We start from the raw sequence: 21,740 nt of genomic DNA on the forward strand, positions 1-21,740 counted from the left end.
ATGGAAAGGATATTGGAAAGTAGAATAAGGTTGAGGTTTGAGAATCAGATACAGGAAAATCAGTTTGGTTTCAGAAGTGGAAGGTCAACAATAGAACCCATTTTCATTATGAGACAACTAATCGAAAAGCATTGGGAGTATGGGAATGATATGGTGATGACATTCATTGATATTGAAAAGGCATATGACAGTGTCCCCAGGACGAAAGTTTGGGACAGTCTGGTGCAAAAAGGAATTGGACAGGGATTAATAAAAATGATCATGGCATTGTATAAGGAATGTTGTAGTTGCGTGCAAACACAAGTTGGCAGGACAAGCTGGTTCAAAATAACTAGTGGGCTGAGACAGGGAAGTGTTCTATCACCAATCCTGTTTACAATAGTAATGGATGACATCATGAGAACAGCAAAAGCAGCATATGGAGGAAGAGAAATGAACATGATGTTATTTGCAGATGATATTGTGATTTGGGGAGAAGACGACAGGAAGGTTCAAGAACAGTTGAATGTGGTGAATGGGAAGATCGAAGAATGTGGATTGAAAATAAGTGTAGAAAAGAGTAAAACTCTTGTTATGACTAGAGGGGCGAAAGAAGGGAAAGGTCAGATTAGACTTGCAGACAAGCCCCTGGAAATAGTGGAAACATTTAAATACCTGGGGAGTGAATTAATGGAGAATGCTAGACTGGATGCTGAGATTAGTAAAAGGATTCAAGCTGGAAGTTGTTTCTATCATAGTGTAAGAAACATGTTATGGGACAAAGATGTGCCAACGGAAGCAAAGGATATTATGTTCAAGAGGTATTACGTACCCATAACAACTTACGGAGCAGAAACTTGGACAATGACAAAGAAGGATGAGAGTCGAATACAGGCAGCCGAAATTAAGTTCTTGAGGAGTATGATACAAAACAGTAGAAGAGACAAAATAAGGAATGAGAAAATCCAGGAAGAAATTGGAGTGGAAAAAATGAATGATAGAATAGAGAATATGTCTCAAGTATTATTACAACATTATAAGTCCACCTGTTCAATACAATACAATATGATCCACTATTTCATATGGTCAAATATTTTTTTTTAAATACATAATACATAAAAGTCAAAGGTACATGTTTCACCCTCCTTACGGGCATCATCAGCCTATATCAATCTTAAAAATAATACATATACTTATAAATTATAGGTTAAAATGTTGAAAAATGATTTCGTAAAACATTATACAATAACATCTAAAACAACGATAATGCACCAAAGTATGTTAAAAGAGAGTGAATTGACAGTTTTGAAGATTAAAACGTGATTAAACATAAAATTTTGAGAGTTTAAAACTAAAATGGATCCATATTTTTATAATATTATTAAGACTGTGATGGCCTTGAGTGTAAACACAATCATCAAAGGGGGATTTTTCTTCAATTCCCAAGTTGAATCCAAGGTGGTAAAATCACTGTCAGTTATTTAAAACGGAAGTGTGAATGTAATAAACAAGTTAAAATGTATATGTTTGGGATATCTGAAAGTAGAGAAGAAAATGGAACTTCAGTAGAGGCGTTGCTTATGATAAAACGTATGTCAAAGCTAGCGGAGTTCGGAAATTATGTGGTAGTCGAATGGATCTAAAAGATAGTCAAGTTGATGTTATAATTCCGTTGAAACATTTGTTGGAAGAAATGTTCAGGATTTTCTGAAACAAAATGTAGAAGAAAGATGGTGAATAATACCGTACTGTACAAGAGACTTCCCGTACGTCAAAGATGGCTAAGGCGGTACTTACTCGTACGGAGCGTATTAAGTACATCAGGTTGTTACAGCAGTGCTAGCTTGACTGGGTTTTCAACTTCTAGTATTATAACGGTGTGGCTGAGGCAGTGAAGGACATGGAGTGGGGGTAATGGTGGGTGGATCCTTGCGCACATGTGTTGTTATTGGCGGGCTGTTAGGAGGTGGTGGAAGCTTTAGAACAAGAAGTTCTAAAAGTTGGCGGGATTGTATTATGTTTTGAATTCACCATGCCTAATAACTTTGGAGTTAGCTCATATAAAGGATTTTTTGCTTCCGTGATATCGTTAAGATTATGGTCTTTGTTACAGGCTTGGTCTAAAAAGATGTAAAGATTTTCTAATTCATTCATAAGTTTTCCTTTGCCTATGCATTTTAGAATAGTGAGATCTTTATCAATTGATGTAAACTGATGTCCTGTTTCACTCATGTGTGAGCTCATCGCTGAATATTTGTTGTGCTTTAAGGCATTATAATCCTCCATATATCTCGTATGCTGCGCCCAGTCTGTCCAACATAACTAAATCCGCACTGAGCACAAGTGAGTCTGTAAATACCAGATCTCGAAAAACGGCTGTTTTTATAATTGACTTTATTATGATTAAAAAATATACTTTGATTTGTATTTACTGTTCTGAAAGCAATATTAGTGTCGTATTTCTTCAGTGTGTTGGCGATCTGGTGGATGGCTGGGTTATTGTATGTAAACGTAGCGAAACTAGTTTTTTTAGGTTTATCCGGAATGAGATTCGTGGATAGTTTATATTTAACTTTATTGATTAACTGGTTAATCATTTCAACCTTGAACCCATTAAGCTTGGCCAAGTTCCTTATATAGTTTAATTCTATTTTTAAGTTGTTAGGGGATAGTGGGATTTTTAAGGCTCTGTGTATTAAATTATAGAATGACGCTTGTTTTTGAGATTTAGGATGTAAAGAGGAATTATTTATGGTTATAGGAGACTGTGTGGGTTTTCTGTAGATTTGAAAATCGAAAGTATTATTGGCGCGCGTGATCGTTATATCTAAAAAATTTAAGGACTGTTTAACTTCGTCTTCTTTAGTGAATTTTACATTAGGATCAATTTTATTTCAAATCTCTAAAACTTCGTCGCTGTTAGTAACATTTTTGTCAATAACTACAAAAGTGTCGTCCACAAATCTCAGCCATAAACATATACCTTTTATATGTTCTTTAATTTTCGTGTATTCTATTGAGTCCATGTAAATATCAGCCAAGATGCCGGACAAAGGGTCACCCATGGCTAAGCCAGTCTGTTGATAAATCTTACCATTAAAGGAGAAAAAGTTGTTATTCAATACAAAATTCAGGATCTTCATAAATTCATCAATTTCCAGCTTACTCAGGCTGCTATGTTTTGAAATATTGTCATAGATAATTTTGACTGTTTCTTTAGTAGGTATATTCGGGTACATGTTTATGACATCATAGGAACACATTATATGGTTAGGTTGTAAGTCAAATTTACTTAAAATATCGCAAAATTTGATTGAATTCTTTAAAGGAAGTTTATTATTAAACTTATAATGTTGTTTTAGAAAACCGTGGATATATTTGGAAACTTTATAGGTAGGGCTATTACGGCAGTTAATAATCGGACGTACGGGAATGTTGTTTTTATGGATTTTAGGTAGGGCTCTGGCTATTGGAATGCTGGGGTTCATGTTGATCAGTCTCTGTTGTTCCTGTTCATTGAGAAGGAATGTGGAGTTCTTAATTAGAGATTTTAAATTACGTTGTATTCTTACGATAGGATCTTTGCTAACTATTGTATAAATCTTATCCTTAAAAAACTCTTCAGTTTTATTTATGTAATGGTCCTTATCCATTAACACCATAGACCCTCCCTTGTCAGCTATTGTGACTATGATGTTGTTGTCTTCTATTTTCGTTCTCAAATTACGTAGTAAAGATTTTTGATTAGAGTCGGGTTTAGCATTAAGTTCTTTAGCTAGTGTAGGTAATTTCTTTTTTATGTCAAATCTAATGTCATTTTGAACTTCAAAGGGGAGTTTAGAGATATTAGCTTCTACCTCAGCCACTGTGGTAATAATATCTAAGTCCTTTTTTTCACTAGGCCAGTTATACTTTGGACCTTTATTCAGGAGTTCCGTTTCTGTTCCAGAAAACTGCACGTTGGTTAAATTAACAATTGTGGGTGTGTGGACATTTGAAGTAGTTGTTCTTTGTTTATCTGTATTCTGTACAATGGATAGCGTTTGAGATTCTTTTAAATGTGATAATTTCTTGTCTAAAGTGGCCTGCTTCTTGTCGAGTAAAACCATCAATTTGTAGTCTACGTGAAGTTGGAAAGAGTTCCATTCTAATGGGGTTAATGTCTGAGCTACCGTTAAATGAATTTTATATAGTTGTAAGTTCAATTGGGATTTCTTCTTGTATAGTGACCTAATTTCATTCCTTAACCATATTACATTTACTTTATCCTGGACTTTGTTCATACTTGGGACGGTTAAGTTCTTTCTTTGTGTAGGTTTCAAAAATTTTGGGATCAATTTTAGTTTTAAACATTGCTTTAAAAATGTTATATCTTTAGACAACTTGGATATTTTAATTTTAAGATTGATAAACCTATTTAGTTTGGATTTTGCCTGGTTGGCTACCAAGTTACAAGTAACTATTCTCATTTTGGTTCCGTATTGAAGTTGACGTATGTCTCAAGTATTATTACAATATTATAAGTCCACCTGTTCAATACAATACAATATGATCCACTATTTCATATGGTCAAATATTTTTTTTTAATACATAATACATAAAAGTCAAAGGTACATGTTTCACCCTCCTTACGGGCATCATCAGCCTATATCAATCTTAAAAATAATACATATACTTATAAATTATAGGTTAAAATGTTGAAAAATGATTTCGTAAAACATTATACAATAACATCTAAAACAACGATAATGCACCAAAGTATGTTAAAAGAGAGTGAATTGACAGTTTTGAAGATTAAAACGTGATTAAACATAAAATTTTGAGAGTTTAAAACTAAAATGGATCCATATTTTTATAATATTATTAAGACTGTGATGGCCTTGAGTGTAAACACAATCATCAAAGGGGGATTTTTCTTCAATTCCCAAGTTGAATCCAAGGTGGTAAAATCACTGTCAGTTATTTAAAACGGAAGTGTGAATGTAATAAACAAGTTAAAATGTATATGTTTGGGATATCTGAAAGTAGAGAAGAAAATGGAACTTCAGTAGAGGCGTTGCTTATGATAAAACGTATGTCAAAGCTAGCGGAGTTCGGAAATTATGTGGTAGTCGAATGGATCTAAAAGATAGTCAAGTTGATGTTATAATTCCGTTGAAACATTTGTTGGAAGAAATGTTCAGGATTTTCTGAAACAAAATGTAGAAGAAAGTTGGTGAATAATACCGTACTGTACAAGAGACTTCCCGTACGTCAAAGATGGCTAAGGCGGTACTTACTCGTACGGAGCGTATTAAGTACATCAGGTTGTTACAGCAGCGCTAGCTTGACTGGGTTTTCAACTTCTAGTATTATAACGGTGTGGCTGAGGCAGTGAAGGACATGGAGTGGGGGTAATGCTGGGTGGATCCTTGCGCACATGTGTTGTTATTGGCGGGCTGTTAGGAGGTGGTGGAAGCTTTAGAACAAGAAGTTCTAAAAGTTGGCGGGATTGTATTATGTTTTGAATTCACCATGCCTAATAACTTTGGAGTTAGCTCATATAAAGGATTTTTTGCTTCCGTGATATCGTTAAGATTATGGTCTTTGTTATAGGCTTGGTCTAAAAAGATGTAAAGATTTTCTAATTCATTCATAAGTTTTCCTTTGCCTATGCATTTTAGAATAGTGAGATCTTTATCAATTGATGTAAACTGATGTCCTGTTTCACTCATGTGTGAGCTCATCGCTGAATATTTGTTGTGCTTTAAGGCATTATAATGCTCCATATATCTCGTATGAAAGCTGCGCCCAGTCTGTCCAACGCCTCTACTGAAGTTCCATTTTCTTCTCGACTTTCAGATATCCCAAACATATACATTTTAACTTGTTTATTACATTCACACTTCCGTTTTAAATAACTGACAGTGATTTTACCACCTTGGATTCAACTTGGGAATTGAAGAAACATCCCCCCTTTGATGATTGTGTTTACACTCAAGGCCATCACAGTCTTAATGATATTATAAAAATATGGATCCAATTTAGTTTTAAACTCTCAAAATTTCATGTTTAATCACGTTTTAATCTTCAAAACTGTCAATTCACTCTCTTTTAACATACTTTGGTGCATTATCGTTGTTTTAGATGTTATTGTATAATGTTTTACGAAATCATTTTTCAACATTTTAACCTATAATTTATAAGTATATGTATTATTTTTAAGATTGATATAGGCTGATGATGCCCGTAAGGAGGGTGAAACATGTACCTTTGACTTTTATGTATTATGTATTAAAAAAAAATATATTTGACCATATGAAATAGTGGATCATATTGTATTGTATTGAACAGGTGGACTTATAATATTGTAATAATACTTGAGACATACGTCAACTTCAATACGGAACCAAAATGAGAATAGTTACTTGTACTTGTAGAATAGAGAATAGCCGACTAATATGGTTTGGGCACATAAAGCGAATGAGCGACGAAAGAATGCCAAAAAAGATGATGGAAATGCAAATCCAAGGAAGGAGAGGCCGTGGACAACCACGATTGAGATGGAAGGATACCATCCAACGCAGCATTATAGAAAGAAACCTGGACTGGGACACAGTATTGGAGGAGGAGTGGTGGAAAGACCGAAGAAAGTGGAGAGGAACCATATTTGCCCCTACCCGGCTACAGCAGGATAAAGGGAAATGATGATGATGAGGGCGCTTGGCCGACGAAACAGGGGCTATTCCCAAACTACTCAGGTAGCACGCACGGAAATAACTTTAATACATTGCAGAAACGAAAGGTTACAAAAACGTGACACCTCAAACCAAGATGAAGGGGAGCTCGAGAGGGCACTTCACTCTCTATCCCCGATTTACAGTTAAATATTTTATGAAATTTTTATATTAGCCAAAATAAGATTGACATTTTAGAAAGGTTGGTTACATAGTTAAGGATTCGGACCTTTTCCTCGGGTTAAACTGCGAAGGTAGCAAGAAAGAATAAAGTTATGTGGCCATTACCTTGTAGATGTTCTAGCTGCCGACAAAGGGGCCGCCCGTCTCCTGCTTAACACACACACTCAGAAAGATGACGATCAATTGGCCAAGAGACGTGAAAAGCCGCAGTTTATAAACCCTCAGGGAAGGTTCGAGATCATTCACAAATAAACCAGCCACACCCTCTCCTTTTAATTGGTCAATTTCAAAGTTACACTCAGAGTCGAAGAAGAAGGCTGTGATAGGTTGGCTAGATTCAAAACTGGCGGAAATAAAAAAGAAATATTGCCAACCCAAAAATAAATGAACATCAATCAGTAAAAAAAACTTATGAATACAAAACTTCTTTGATTTATAAGTTCTTATACCTCGCACCAGGGTTTTTGATCATAGTTTTTAGTAGTGTTATCTGCGGAAGAATGTCCAAATTTCATGATGAACGGCAAACAAAACAAGGAGAAATTCACCCAGTTTAGGCAACTGCACAATAACAAAATTACATTATATTTCTGTGGTGACATATTCTGAGTAAAGTTCTAAGTAGGTATAGTTTCAGTTTCACTGTTTTACCAATAGAGAATTCTTTAGGCACTAATTTTGAATGTGCATAGAGAATTCTTTAGGCGCTAATTTTGAATGTGCAGCGTAGATTCCTGCATAGGAGAGTACCAAGCTGGATTTAGGAAGTCAAGATCATGCACAGAGCAGATTCTGAACCTCAAAACTATCTTTACCTACAAAAACCTCAGCACCTCACCCTATGTAGCAATTTTCGTTGACTTCCAGAAGGCTTACGACTCGGTAGACAGACAGTCCCTCTTTGAGACGTTGACTGAAATGGGACTGGATAAGAAGACTTTGAATCTTGTGAAGGCTACTCTAATTAACACCATGTCCAAAGTCAAATTCAGAGGGGTATTATCAAAAAGCTTCGAGATCAAAACAGGTGTTAGACAGGGAGATGGTTCGTCCCCTATCCTGTTTAACTGTCTGCTGGAGAAGGTCATTCGGGAATGGACGAACACACTAGCTGACAACTCTGGATTAAAAATCGGCTACAAAAAAGACAAGTTAACAGTTACTTGCTTAGCCTTTGCAGATGACCTCACACTCTTAGCTTCAAGTATGGAAGAAGCTACGTACCAGCTATCCTCCCTAGAATGCATAGCAGCTAAAGCAGGGCTAAAGATCGCTGTCAATAAAACAAAATTTCTGACCAACATCAGAGAAGCACCCAACTTCATTTCTTTGGGGGACAAAATAATACACAAGGCCAACTCATTCAAATATCTTGGAGAGTGGATAACCCCAAATGTTAATGAGGATCTTGCAATGAAGAGTAGATGCACTAAATTAGAAAGAGCTTATCATCTTTATAAGAACATATACAAGTCTAAATCCCTCTCCTTGAATCTTAAACTTAGACACTACAACACCGTAGTAAGACCATCTGTACTGTACGCCTCAGAATGCCTAAACATGACCCAGAAAGGACAACTCAGAAAACTAGAACTGAAAGAGCGAAAGATCCTCAGAAGGATTATGGGTCCCATTAAAGAAGGAGATGGCTACAGAATCAGGCACAACAAGGAACTGTACAGTAAAATAGAGAGCATTACAACAGCTATGAGGAAAAGAAGACTAATCTTCTATGGTCACGTAGTCAGGATGGACAGCCAGAGACTCACTTCAAGAATCTTCAACACTGTATCTAGAGGGAAAGCAACAAATGCCAAATGGACGAATTTAGTGCGGAAAGACCTACAATACCTAAACATTGATCACGTTGACATTTACAACCGAGATAAATTCAGAAAGTTAGTCAAGACATCTGACTCTCCAGTCACTAACAGCTAAATCACTGCGTCCAGGAGTAGGAATGAAATGGACTCAAGAAAGAAAAGACATCCATAGCGCTAGCATGAAGGAATACTGGGCTTAGAGGAAGAAAAGGGCTCACCAGAGTTAAGAACCACGTGGCCCATCGTAGGGCTAAACGAAGAAGAAGAAGAAGAAGAAGAAGATATACAGCAGATGTTTCATGACATAACCTCTCCGTACATAACTATGTAAATAATAATAATAATAATAATAATAATAATAATCATCATCATCATCAATATTTGCATTATTTACCCATGGCTTAAAGAATATTGTTTCCAAGTGATATTAGTCTATTACACTTGCGTCAATTCTTTGCTTTAAACGTCTGGATGGAACTCTAGAAACGAATAATCAAGAAAACTGAAAACTCATAGCAAATTAATTCAAGGGACTTTAAAACTGTGAAATTGTCCACAGATCAACTCACCAATAAAAAATCCAATTCCAACCTAGATTCCTCGCATTCCACATTGAAAGAAGTCAAACAAATAATCCGTGAACTTAAAAATAACAAAGTACTGGGCAAGTTGGTCGTGCCGTCAGGGGCACACGGCTGTGAGCTTGCATCCGGGAAATAGTGGGTTCGAATCCCACTGTTGCAGCCCTGAAGATGGTTTTCCGTGGTTTCCCATTTTTACACCAGGCAAATGCTGGAGCTGTACCTTAATTAAGGCCACAGCCGCTTCCTTCCAACTCCTAGGCCTTTCCTATCCCATCGTCGGCATAAGACCTATCTTTGTCGGTGCGACGTGAAGCAAAAAAAAAAAAAAAAAGCCCCACAAGAGGATGGTACAACTATCGGTTTTGTTCAGTATTATATAAATTCTAATTTTCCAGGCTCTAATTATAAATTTTATGGCTTTATAACGTTTCATTCCACCATCCATGCTGTTTGCGTGTCTGCGAGTGTGTGTACAGTGAAGCTTTGGAGAAGCTTTCAAAAGCATGTCTTTGAGTTCCAACCCTTTGGAAGGATGGGTTTAGGAATATTTTTAACAAATGTAATTGAATTTTGTTTAAAAAACTCTGGATCAGTTTGCATGTTTCTGTTTAGTCTGGTTTTGGATCTGTTAAGTTAAAATTTTACTTTGAGTGTAGATACATGGTGGTCGGAGTCAATCACTTCTTTCTAAATTTTTACGTTCAGGATTTCTTTTCGATTTATTCTTGCGAATAGCAGGATGATCTATTTTAAATTCTCTTAAAGAAAATTTGGGGATCTCGTGTTTATCATATTTTTTTTGAAGTGCCATGTGTTTACACTGATTTGAAATGAAAAACTCACAGAAGCTGATTTAATCTTCCTGCATTTATATTAGTTCTCTTGTATGCAGGGTAAAGACCTGAGGTCGCTTTAAATATCTTTTCCCTTCAATTTGGGCACTGAAGTCTCTCAATAGAATTTTTATATGATGTTTTGGAATTTTGGCTGTAGTTTCTTCTAGAAAGTGCCAGAAGTTCTTTGCTTTTTCCAGATCTTTTTGGTTGTAATTATTTGTGGGTGCATGTGCATTAGTGTATAGTTTTTGTTTCATGATGTAATTGTCCATATGAAAATTATTTCAGAAGGAGAAGTAAAGTCGAGCACTGAATTTATGATGTTTCTACTGATTTCAATTCCAGTGCCAAATTGTACTGATTTGGTACAGAGGAAATTTGCTGGTTTCCCTTTGTAAATCCTATAATTTCATAAACATCGTCATCGTCATCATCATCATCATTTTACAGTCCCAGTTTCCCAAGTACTGTTGGTGAACCTCTCACACTCTGTCTTATCAAGATATGTTCTGTTGTTAATGATGCCGCTAGACACGGGCTTCAGCCTCTCACACTCTCTCTTATTGAGATATGTTCTGTTGTTAATTACGCCGCTAGACGCTGGCTTCAGCGGCTAGCGATGTATAATAAAGATGCAAACGTTGAAGGTCAAAAAATTTTGTGCGTTGTGGTAATGCCATTCCACCCCTGACCTTTTTGCGCACATACTTAACAATTTCATCTTTGACTTCTTTAAAGAGGTCCTTGCTGCAGGCCAACAAATGCATTTTTTGTACAGTATGGTACGGTACACATTTTTAAGCTATCTTTACACTAACACCGAACACCGGCTTTAGTTATGCCATATTTTCTTGCAGCTGCACAATTATTCTTCAGTTCCGCATGTTTAATAACCATTAACTTAAAATTCATATCATAATATCGATGTAAACCCGTTGAAAATTTGCCGGCAATACCAGTTCCATGCGTCTACAATACAACCATCCATCACAAAAATATTCCTACTGTCTATAAAACTGTTCCTTTTACTAAGCACCAGCTATAGTAGATGCATTATAACTATGCCATTGAGTAGCCGTGGCCTTTCTAAGAATATGAAGGGTCACATCCTTGCTATTCCAATTCAAATGATATTCCCTGCGCAGTTGGGGCTCGGAAGTCTACCATAAGGTCAACCTTACAATTAGCTCAAGAGAGCTATGTTCTAATACCATTCTGCAGATTTGAGAAACGTTATTGTAAAGGTTAGTAGAATGTCGTTCTCTCTTCGCTAATTTTCGAGAACCAGTAACATTAGACAAAAGCACTGTACAACCTGTTGTCGCGACTAGCGTGGTGGTGGTGGTGGTGGTGGTGGTGGTGGTGGTGGTGGTGGTGGTGGTGGTGGTGGTGGTGGTGGTGGTGGTGGTGGTGGTGGTGGTGGTGGTGGTGGTGGTGGTGGTGGTGGTGGTGGTGGTGGTGGTGGTGGTGGTGGTGGTGGTGGTGGTGGTGGTGGTGGTGGTGGTGGTGGTGGTGGTGGTGGTGGTGGTGGTGGTGGTGGTGGTGGTGGTGGTGGTGGTGGTGGTGGTGGTGGTGGTGGTGGTGGTGGTGGTGGTGGTGGTGGTGGTGGTGGTGGTGGTGGTGGTGGTGGTGGTGGTGGTGGTGGTGGTGGTGGTGGTGGTGGTGGTGGTGGTGGTGGTGGTGGTGGTGGTGGTGGTGGTGGTGGTGGTGGTGGTGGTGGTGGTGGTGGTGGTGGTGGTGGTGGTGGTGGTGGTGGTGGTGGTGGTGGTGGTGGTGGTGGTGGTGGTGGTGGTGGTGGTGGTGGTGGTGGTGGTGGTGGTGGTGGTGGTGGTGGTGGTGGTGGTGGTGGTGGTGGTGGTGGTGGTGGTGGTGGTGGTGGTGGTGGTGGTGGTGGTGGTGGTGGTGGTGGTGGTGGTGGTGGTGGTGGTGGTGGTGGTGGTGGTGGTGGTGGTGGTGGTGGTGGTGGTGGTGGTGGTGGTGGTGGTGGTGGTGGTGGTGGTGGTGGTGGTGGTGGTGGTGGTGGTGGTGGTGGTGGTGGTGGTGGTGGTGGTGGTGGTGGTGGTGGTGGTGGTGGTGGTGGTGGTGGTGGTGGTGGTGGTGGTGGTGGTGGTGGTGGTGGTGGTGGTGGTGGTGGTGGTGGTGGTGGTGGTGGTGGTGGTGGTGGTGGTGGTGGTGGTGGTGGTGGTGGTGGTGGTGGTGGTGGTGGTGGTGGTGGTGGTGGTGGTGGTGGTGGTGGTGGTGGTGGTGGTGGTGGTGGTGGTGGTGGTGGTGGTGGTGGTGGTGGTGGTGGTGGTGGTGGTGGTGGTGGTGGTGGTGGTGGTGGTGGTGGTGGTGGTGGTGGTGGTGGTGGTGGTGGAGTTCATTAGCGCTAGGTTGTGAATGCAAGATGACCCTGGATTTTGCACATGAAATTCTGGAAAAAAAAAAATGTCTTGGAACGGAGAAACACGGTATTTAGATGAGCAACCTTGATAATTAAATTCGGCAAAATTTCTCAAGTAAACAAGTTTAAATACCTAGGAGAAGTCATTCAACCCAGTGGGTTGAATTGTGAGGCAAATAAAGAGAGAATCTCTAAACCACAAAAAACCTAGGGATGCATCTGGAATTTGTACAACAAAAAATCAATATCTAGGAAAGCAAAACTAAGACAATATTGTACAATAGTCAAACCCGAAGCATTATCTGCATCGAAAACCTTAATCATGGGTCGCAGACATTAATCGAAGACATAGAAGAGCGAGAAAGAAAAAATTCTATGGAAAATCTTCGGCCCAGTTTGTAGAGATGGAATCTGTACGAAAAGGTAATCTTAGGAAATACATTGTCATGCCGAAAAAATCTCACTCACTTTCAGAAAAAGGGATTTTTTTATTTGTTTTACGTCGCACCGACACAGATAGGTCTTATGGCGACAATGGGATAGGAAAGGCCTAGGAGTGGGAAGGAAGTGGCCATGGCCTTAATTAAGGTACAGCCACAGCATTTGCCCCGTGCAAAAATGGGAAACCACGGAAAACCATCTTGAGGGCTGCCGACAATGGGGTTTGAACCCACTATCTCCCAGATGCAAGTACACAGCTGCGCGCCCCTAACCGCATGGCCAACTCGCCCGGTAAAAAGGGAAATGAAATTCTATGGGCATATTCTCAGAACGAGCAATGATAGAATGACTAAAGAATTTTCAACCTAGTCCTTTCATTAAAAACTGGCTTAGTGAAATTGAAACAGATCTCCAGGAAATCAACATCAACCAATTATATGGAACAGATGTCAATTCTGAACACTAATCAATAATCACCAATTTGCAGACAAAAGCAGTACCAGAACAAGTAACATCTGGACAGAAAAACGCAGGAAAAATCTCAGTGAGAGGATGAAGTGATTTTGGGAGAAGAAGAAAGCAAAAACATCATCTAGTAAGTTCAAACACGCTCCTTTCTCGGGCACAACAATGTAAAAATAATAATAATTTTATTGGTTTTACGTCCCACCAACTACCGTATAACTCCGAATAACCCCCGCACTTTTTTCCCGACAATACCGCTTCCGAAAATTGGGTGCCAGTCTTATTCAAGCCTTCCACTTCGCAGCACGATACACATTTTTTAGTGTATTTTAGTTTTAAGGGTTGGCACTGGATTCAACCACATCTTCCGACAGCATATGTTTGAAGATAACAAGTGGACATGTGTGCACCGTATTGTTCTCTCTTATTTATTTCATGTGGTAATGGTGATTTGTTCTATAACGTAAATGTGCGTAAAACTTTCCTAAAAGTCAGCTGTAGTTTATAAGTTTGCCATGACTTGGCAACCGAGCTTCTCAACACGGGCTCCCCCAACCCCAACGCTTTTCTTTTACCATAAGCACTCGGCGGCAGTCAGTCTAGTCTCACGTTCTTGAAGTGCCACATACAAACATGAATTCAACAAAGTGTTTGTGGTCTTTTACTGTAAGTGAAAAACTGAAAGTTATAAAGGAAGCTGAAATTATCACAAATTGTGCCATCAGTAGGAAATACGATATAGATGAATCTTGTATTCGAGATTGGAGAAAGAAGAAGGATTTTCTTTTAAATGGTAGTGGTGATCATAGAGCTTTCTACGTGCAGAGTTCACAGTTTCCTGAAATTGAAAGGATTCATAACAGAAAGTGGATATGGGATATAGTGTGTCTACCAAAATGAGCCAATTAAAACCATTAGAAATCACAAAAGAACTTTCTACACCAGAGTTTAAAGCAAGCTGAGGGTGGATCAGAAATTTCTATAAGAGGAATGGACTGAGCGTTATAAGGCATACCACAATTTCACAGCGTGTTCCTACTGTCTATGAAAAAAAAAACACACACTGTTTTCCTTCCAACACCATTTGATTTGGTTGCGAAAGATAAATTTGTATCTGCTTTCCCAAACTGGAAATGCAGATCAGAAGCCCAACTATTCTGAAAATGCCAATGGACAGTACTGTGAATGTTAAGGGGTCAAAAAGTGTTACCATCAGAACAGGTGGTAATGAAAAACAGAGGTGTACAGTAATGTTATGTATACCTGCTGATGGAACTAAACTAGACGCTTCCAAAAGAATACCTACCTGCTGTTGTTACCATCAGAACTCAGGACTCTGGTTGGATGGACAGTCTACTAGTGGAAGACTGCCTGAAATGTGTTTAGCAATGTGGCCCTGGTGCTTTGCTTGGACAGAAAAGCTTGCTTGTTATGGACAGCTACAGTGTTCACACAACACAAGCTGTGAAGAAGCAAACCAAGGATGCAAAAACCAATCTAGCACTCATTTCGGATGGACTGACGTCTATGTTACAGCCATTGGATGTCTGTGTAAACCGTCCATTCAAAACAGTCTCAAAACAGTTGTATACTGAGTGGGTGGCGGCTGATAATCATGCACTGACGCCAACTGGTCATATTAAGCACCCAGAAGTTCAACTGCTTCATTCGTGAGTAAAGATGGCGTGGGATCGTATCTCTGGTGAACTCGTCTGGAAAGGTTTCCAGAAGTGCAGTATTTCTAATGCTATGGATAGCAGCAAAGACGACACTGTGTGGGAAAGTGATAGTCAAAGTGATAGTGAAAGCTCCAAAGTTGGTACTTCTGATGACTAATGAAGTGTTGACTATCGTTCTGTGATTGATAACTTTTTCTGTGTGATACTGTATTTACTCGTGTATTAGACCCCCCCCCCCTGGCTTTTCGAGATGAAGAAAATGAAAATAATAAATCTCGCCTGTAAGACCCCCCCAACGCAATTCATCACAGTCGTCGCCATAAGACCTATCTGTGTCGGTGCGACGTAAAGCCCCTAGCAAAAAAAAAAAAAAAAAAAAAAAAACGTCAGAGAATGACGACGATTCTGCTTCGAAGTGGGTACAAGTCTCATCGCAGCTCTGATGACATCGCACAAATTTGTGAATAGCTTCGTTTGTATGACCTGCGCAATGAAAACGTTTCGAATCCATGCGGTACATCTGTGTTTCGCAGTTAAGTAATGTCCGCCTCTGTAGCGTAGGTCTACTGCAGCTCTGATGACGTCGCACAAATAGATGAATAGGCCTAGCTTTGTCTCCAACCCGCGCATTGCAAGCATGCATCAGTCATGCTATATGTCTGTGTTCTGTAGTTAATGTCCGCAAGCGTTAGCACAATTAGTTGGTGTTTTCGGGGGTCTGACTTTGATTCCCGGTACCGTACCGCCAGAGATTTACGAATGGCAGGAAGGTTGATATGCGGTAAAAGTGGTACATGTAACTCCCCTCCACTGGGGGTGTGTCTAAAAAGAGCTGTACCACCTCGGAATGAGGAAACGAGTTTACTTTAGTTGAGAAATATTCGCGGTTGTTGCTATTTATACAGCAGGCGAGATCATTAACAAAGTAGTCGTTTAATATCTCGTAACTCGGGCCAATATAGGTACATATTTGGAGAAAAGTAAGTTTAAAACGCGATAAAAGCTATCCAATTAAAACGATTGTTTTACTCGCCAACGTACCTAACAAATAATAATAATAATTTTTATGTCCCCACGTACTTCAAACAAACGATTTTTGGAAACGCCAAACAAAACATACTAGGGTATGCGTGAATAAAAAAAGAGACAACGAACGTACGAAATTAAACATTATGATAATAAAACGCATTACCGCCACACCTGTAGATATCCATAAATGCGGTATATTTTCCTGTTATTTATTTTTAATTTTCTCGTCGAACTTTTGGCAGTATCGTCTGTGGCACTATCAGGGCGATAATATACCTAAACTAAACAATGTGGTCTGTCTTATCTCATGGACAGCTGTTTACGCAAATCCTGATGTGATAAATGTAGAGAACAAGCATGAAATGTACTTAAAATTAAAAATAAGGGTCTGTGTTTCAGCAGCCGCAGTTATCAAAAGAATGTTTCCAGTTACTATGTATGACATTTGGAAATACAACTCGTAACATAAGCTAGTTATCAGCTGATGGTTTGGGATGCCTTCTGCAGCACTTCTTTATTCGGAAGGAGTGACTTCCGCTACATATACACCAAGTGGGAATATCAGAGACCATCTGGGAATAGATTTACACTGTTTAGACTCTATAGTCGTGAACAAAATTATTTTTAAAAGGTTCAAAAAGACGGGACCTCGTATGCTTTTGATTGCAGTGCATGGCTCAAAGAGAATGAACTAATCATGGCCGACGCGACTGGCGAGTGGCGAGAGATAACAGTGAAGATGACGTCACTTAGAATGCCGACACACCGGTAGCAAGGCAGGGAAGTTGGCGGCGCAAAGCGATAATTCAAATGAAAGCAGTGATCAGGTTTACAATGTTCTAGGCCTACTGCTGAACTGACAGAGACAAATGACTGGCCATTAAGTTCTTTTGTATCAATATTTAATTATATAAAACGATACCCTTATCCCTTTCTTCTACGGGATCGACTATGAAGTGAGACGAATCTTCGTAGCGAGTTTTTACGGCCGTATGCCCTTCCTGATGTCAGCCTCACCAGAGGAATTAATGAGATGTAACAAATGACGTGATATGAGTATCTAAAACAGACTTTTATATGTACCATAGTCCTAAAAGACATGTTCACTATTTATAGTCTTTTTTACGTTTAGAAATACTGCCTTCCGACGATAATAGCCAGTATAACTTAAATACATTCTAAGTATAGAATGTTTACACTTACAATTTTAGCTCTTTATAACCTAGAAGTCATGTGTTTGCTGCACAAAATTTTGAGGTTATCGCATACTGGACCCCACCTTTACTATTTTTGGCATATAATGAGAACTCCGTTATCGCGACGATTTCTTTCTGTCCCTTCAAAATTCCTACATTAAACTGTGTATCGTCGTTCGGTTACAGCGACAGCCCTATCACTGATGCATCCGTTATTACGAGCGATTAAGCGCACACAATTTTTTACGTTCCCGATATTTATGCACCCCAGCGATTAGATTGCATGCGATCGATTAACTTCAGTATCGTTTGCACGCTATGTCCACTAGTGAGTCAATCTTATGTTAATTTTAAGGACACTTCCTCTTAAGCATTACTTTGTCAATTTTATATATTTTTCATCTAAACAGTGTTATGTGGCTGAAGATGTTGATAAAATACGAAACATGTACCACTTTTAACCATTAAATTGCCTTAAGCAATCATTGTATCGACTAGGTGGAAAATAATAAATACTTAACTGTCAATCTATTGAAGTGCGATACGGACCATGAAACTGATTTCTTGTAATTCGAAGGCGATGTCGGAGTCGATTAGTAATACCTGTCGACTGCTATTCTGTAAAGAAAATTCTAAATGAAAGAAACATATTTTCATAATAAATGCGTAAATAATGTGTCCGATAATGGTTGTTAACTCGTTAAGGGTAAAGGCTGACTAAATGACCGCTTAATTTTAAGGCTAAATACTGCAATTTAGTAAGCATGGGATACACCTCGAGATATGGCAGAGTGCATAATTGATTTCAGAGGTTAGTTTATATTTTCTCGCATCTGGTTAAATGATGGAAAACCTATTATGAAAATTTATAGCAAGAAGATTATCATTTCTCTACTGGCGCTTGAAGTGTGTTTTCATCATACGTATAGTACGGTTACGTTAGGATAGGTGACGCTGTTTGAATAAGAAAACTGAAACATATGCCACAAAATGCGATCAATCCTCTTCGGTACGGTATAGTTTTCTCACTGTGTACATTTGCGAGGTCTCTCGTCGACATTCGAAGGCGATGTTGGAGTCAATTGGTAATACCTGTCGACTGCTGTTCTGCGAAGAAAATTCGAAATGAAGGAAAACATATTTTCGTACTAAATGAGTAAATAACGTGTCCTATAACGGTTGTTAACTCATTAAAAATAAAGGCTGACTAAATGACCGCTTAATTTTAAGGCTAAATACTGCAAATTAGTAAGAATGGGATACACCTCAAGATATGGCAGAGTACATCACTGATTTCAGAGGATAGTTCATATCTTCTCGCACCTAGTTAAATTTTGGAAAGGCTATTTACATGTAAATTTTTAGCGAGAAGTTTATCATTTCTCTACATGCGTTTCAAATATGTTTTCATGATACATATACGGTTAGGTTAGGTTAGGTGACGCCGTTTGAAGAAGTGACCTGAAGTGTTTGCCACAGAAATCTCTGGAGTGATATAGTATTTCTCCGAATCCAAGATGAAGTTTTTTCCCCTCAGAATCTCATGTGAAAACTCAAGGGTTGTTTTGCATTCGCGGCCTAACAGTAAGTTAATGGATACCACTGGCAACTATTGCCAAATACAGTAGAGACTGTATTTGCTATCGCGGTAACTATGCTGCATCTTTTCACCTCCGCACGCGCTCGCACACACAAAACACATTGAAAATAAACAACCGCCTCTTTATTATACACCGCTAGCCGCGAGTGTAACGTCACTGGATCTCGGGAAATAGTGAAGAGAGAATGACGTTCTATTAGCCTCTACTACAAAAACGTTTCTCAAATCTGCAGAATGGCATCAAAACATGCGAGCCTTCGAATTCTTAGAAAGGCCGGCTACTCAGTGGCAGAGTTATAACGCATCTATTGTACTTGACGCTTAGTAAAAATCAGTTTTATAGACAGCAGGAATATTTTTGTGATGGGTAGTCGTATTGTAAAGATACATGGAAAAGGTACTGCCGGCAAATTTTCAACGGGTTCTCATCGATATTATGATGCTAGTTGTAAGTTAACACTCTGAAATGTAGAAGAGTTGTGCAGCCGCAAGAAAATACGGCATAGGCCTAACTAAAGCCAATATTTGGTGTCAGCGTGAAAACAGAGAAAGCTAAAAAATGTGTACTGTACAAAAAATTGCATTCAGTGGTCCGCAACAAGAAAAATACATAAATTCACAAAGTAATGCTTTAGAGGAAGTGTCTTTAAAATTAACATAAGATTGACAACATTAAAACAAACAAAAAACTCTACTGAATCTATTGAAGTGCGATATGGACCATGAAGCTATCGGCCACGTCATTTACGCATTCATTACGTAAATGTGTTTTCCTCTTTCACTTTGAATTTTCTTTTAGAAAACAGCAGTTGACCGGTATTACTAATCGACTCTGACATCACCTTCGATAGCCAACAAAAGAGCTCGCAAGCGGTACATAAAGAGGAAACTATACGGTTCGATGATCGATCGCATTTTGTGGCAAATGTTTCAGTTTTCTTATTCAAACAGTGTTGCCTAAGCTAACTTAACCCCACTTTATGTATCATGAAAGCGCATTCCAAGCGCCAGTAGAGAAATGATAACACTCTTGCTTTAAATTTACATGGGAATAGCCTCTCCAAAATTTAACCAGAAGCGGGAAAATATAGACTAACATCTGAAATCAGAGATGCGCTCTGCCATACCTTGAAGTATATCGCATTCTTACTTAATTTCAGTGTAGAGTATTACAATTAAGCGATCGTTTACCTAGCCTCTATTTCTAATGAGATAACAACTGCTATCGACTACGTTATTTACGTCTCTGTTATGAAAACATGTCTTCCTCTATAATTTCTCTCTTTTTTTTTTTTTTTTACGGAACAGCAGTCGATGGGAATTACTAATCGCCTTCGACACTGCCTTCGAATGTCAACGAGAGCTCGCAGGTTGACATAGCGAGAAAACGATACCGAAGGTCGCATTTTGTGGCAAACGCTTCAGTTTTCTTATTCAAACAGTGTCACCTAACTTAAATGCGTATGTACCATGAAAACATATATCAAGCGCCAGTAGAAAAGTGATAACCTTCTCGCAATAAATTTACATGGGAATAGCCTTACCGAAATTTAACCAGACGCAAGAAAATATACACTAACCTCTGAAATCAGTGATGCGCTCTGCCATATCTTGAGGTGTATCACATTCTTACTTAATTTCAGTGTAGAGTATTAAAATTAAGCTATCATTTACTTAATCTTTATTTCTAGCGAGTTAATAACCGCTACCGACCACATTATTTACGTATTTGATAAGAAAACATGTTCTCCTCTTTCATTTCTAATTTTTTTTTTTTTTTCTACAGAATGGCAGTTGACGGGTATTACTAATCGACTTCAACATCGCCTTCGAAATTCAACAAGAGCTTGCTACTGGACATAGCGACGAAACGATACCGAAGATGATCGAATGCAGGTAATATAATGACTGAGTGCATAAATATTGGTAATGGAAAATATTGCACACGCTTAATTGCTCGTAATAACAGATGCATGAATGCTAGGGCTCTCGCTGTAACCGAAGATAATACACAGTTTAATATAAGAATTTTGAAGGGATAGACAAAAACTGACGTTAAAACGGGGTTCTTGTTATATGCCGTGCTCACTATAGCAGACTTCTACTGTAGTTGCTACAGCTTAGTCCAGACAACAGTGTCGAAGGCTTTTCTTGTAGTCTAAGAAGCAAACGAAGATAAGGACGCAGAATTCTTGTGCTTTTTTCAATAATTTGCCTCATGCTGAAAATCAGCTACTGTGTTTCTTTGCCTTCAACAAAGCCTGCTTGTTCTATAGATATTAAGATATAAGAACAAATTTCATGTCTACTCACCTTGAGTCAAACTTGGGAAGACAAACTGGAGTCCAGCTCTCTGCAGTTTTAAATGATTCTGATGAATTAACTAAATTGAAAATTAGGTGGAGGTCAGCAGGATGGATGAAATATTTCTTCATTCGCACCAACGTAATCAGCTGATTATTTGCAAGTAATATGGCAAAAACCAAATTCTGAAACAAAGACGAATTCTGTTAAGGGGATACCAATGTAGAGCGCGGTGCTCGATGCCAACAAGTGGATATCTAACAAGACTGGGTTATCAACATGTTTAAAGATGAAAGCATATGTTGCTGTAGTTTGAGCCATTCGTGGTCAATCCTTAAACAGTATCTGGTGCAGACATGGCTGCCCAGAGATTGAAACCCTGGCACACGTCTTGGGACAGTGTGATCGTGGACTGCTCATTCCGAACTCACATCACCACATTGTAACTTCAAAAATAGCTGATGCCCTGAGGAAGAAGGGTTGGACAGTAAATGAGGAAATTTCCTGCCTTGCTGTGAATGG

At 38.8% G+C, this 21,740-nt stretch overlaps 1 protein-coding gene across 1 annotated transcript in view; it reads right to left on the minus strand.

The window, feature by feature from the left end:
* Window positions 1-21,740, minus strand: part of Mon1 (vacuolar fusion protein MON1 homolog) — an 80,797-nt gene that overhangs the window by 17,612 nt on the left and 41,445 nt on the right. Inside the window, exon 5 of the mRNA XM_067146461.2 lies at window positions 21,228-21,403. Within this exon, the coding sequence (XP_067002562.1) occupies window positions 21,228-21,403 (176 nt within the window). The remainder of the gene's footprint in view (window positions 1-21,227; window positions 21,404-21,740) is intronic.

The sequence above is a fragment of the Anabrus simplex genome, chromosome 4 (genome assembly GCF_040414725.1).
Source record: "Anabrus simplex isolate iqAnaSimp1 chromosome 4, ASM4041472v1, whole genome shotgun sequence".
Lineage (NCBI taxonomy): Eukaryota > Metazoa > Arthropoda > Insecta > Orthoptera > Tettigoniidae > Anabrus > Anabrus simplex.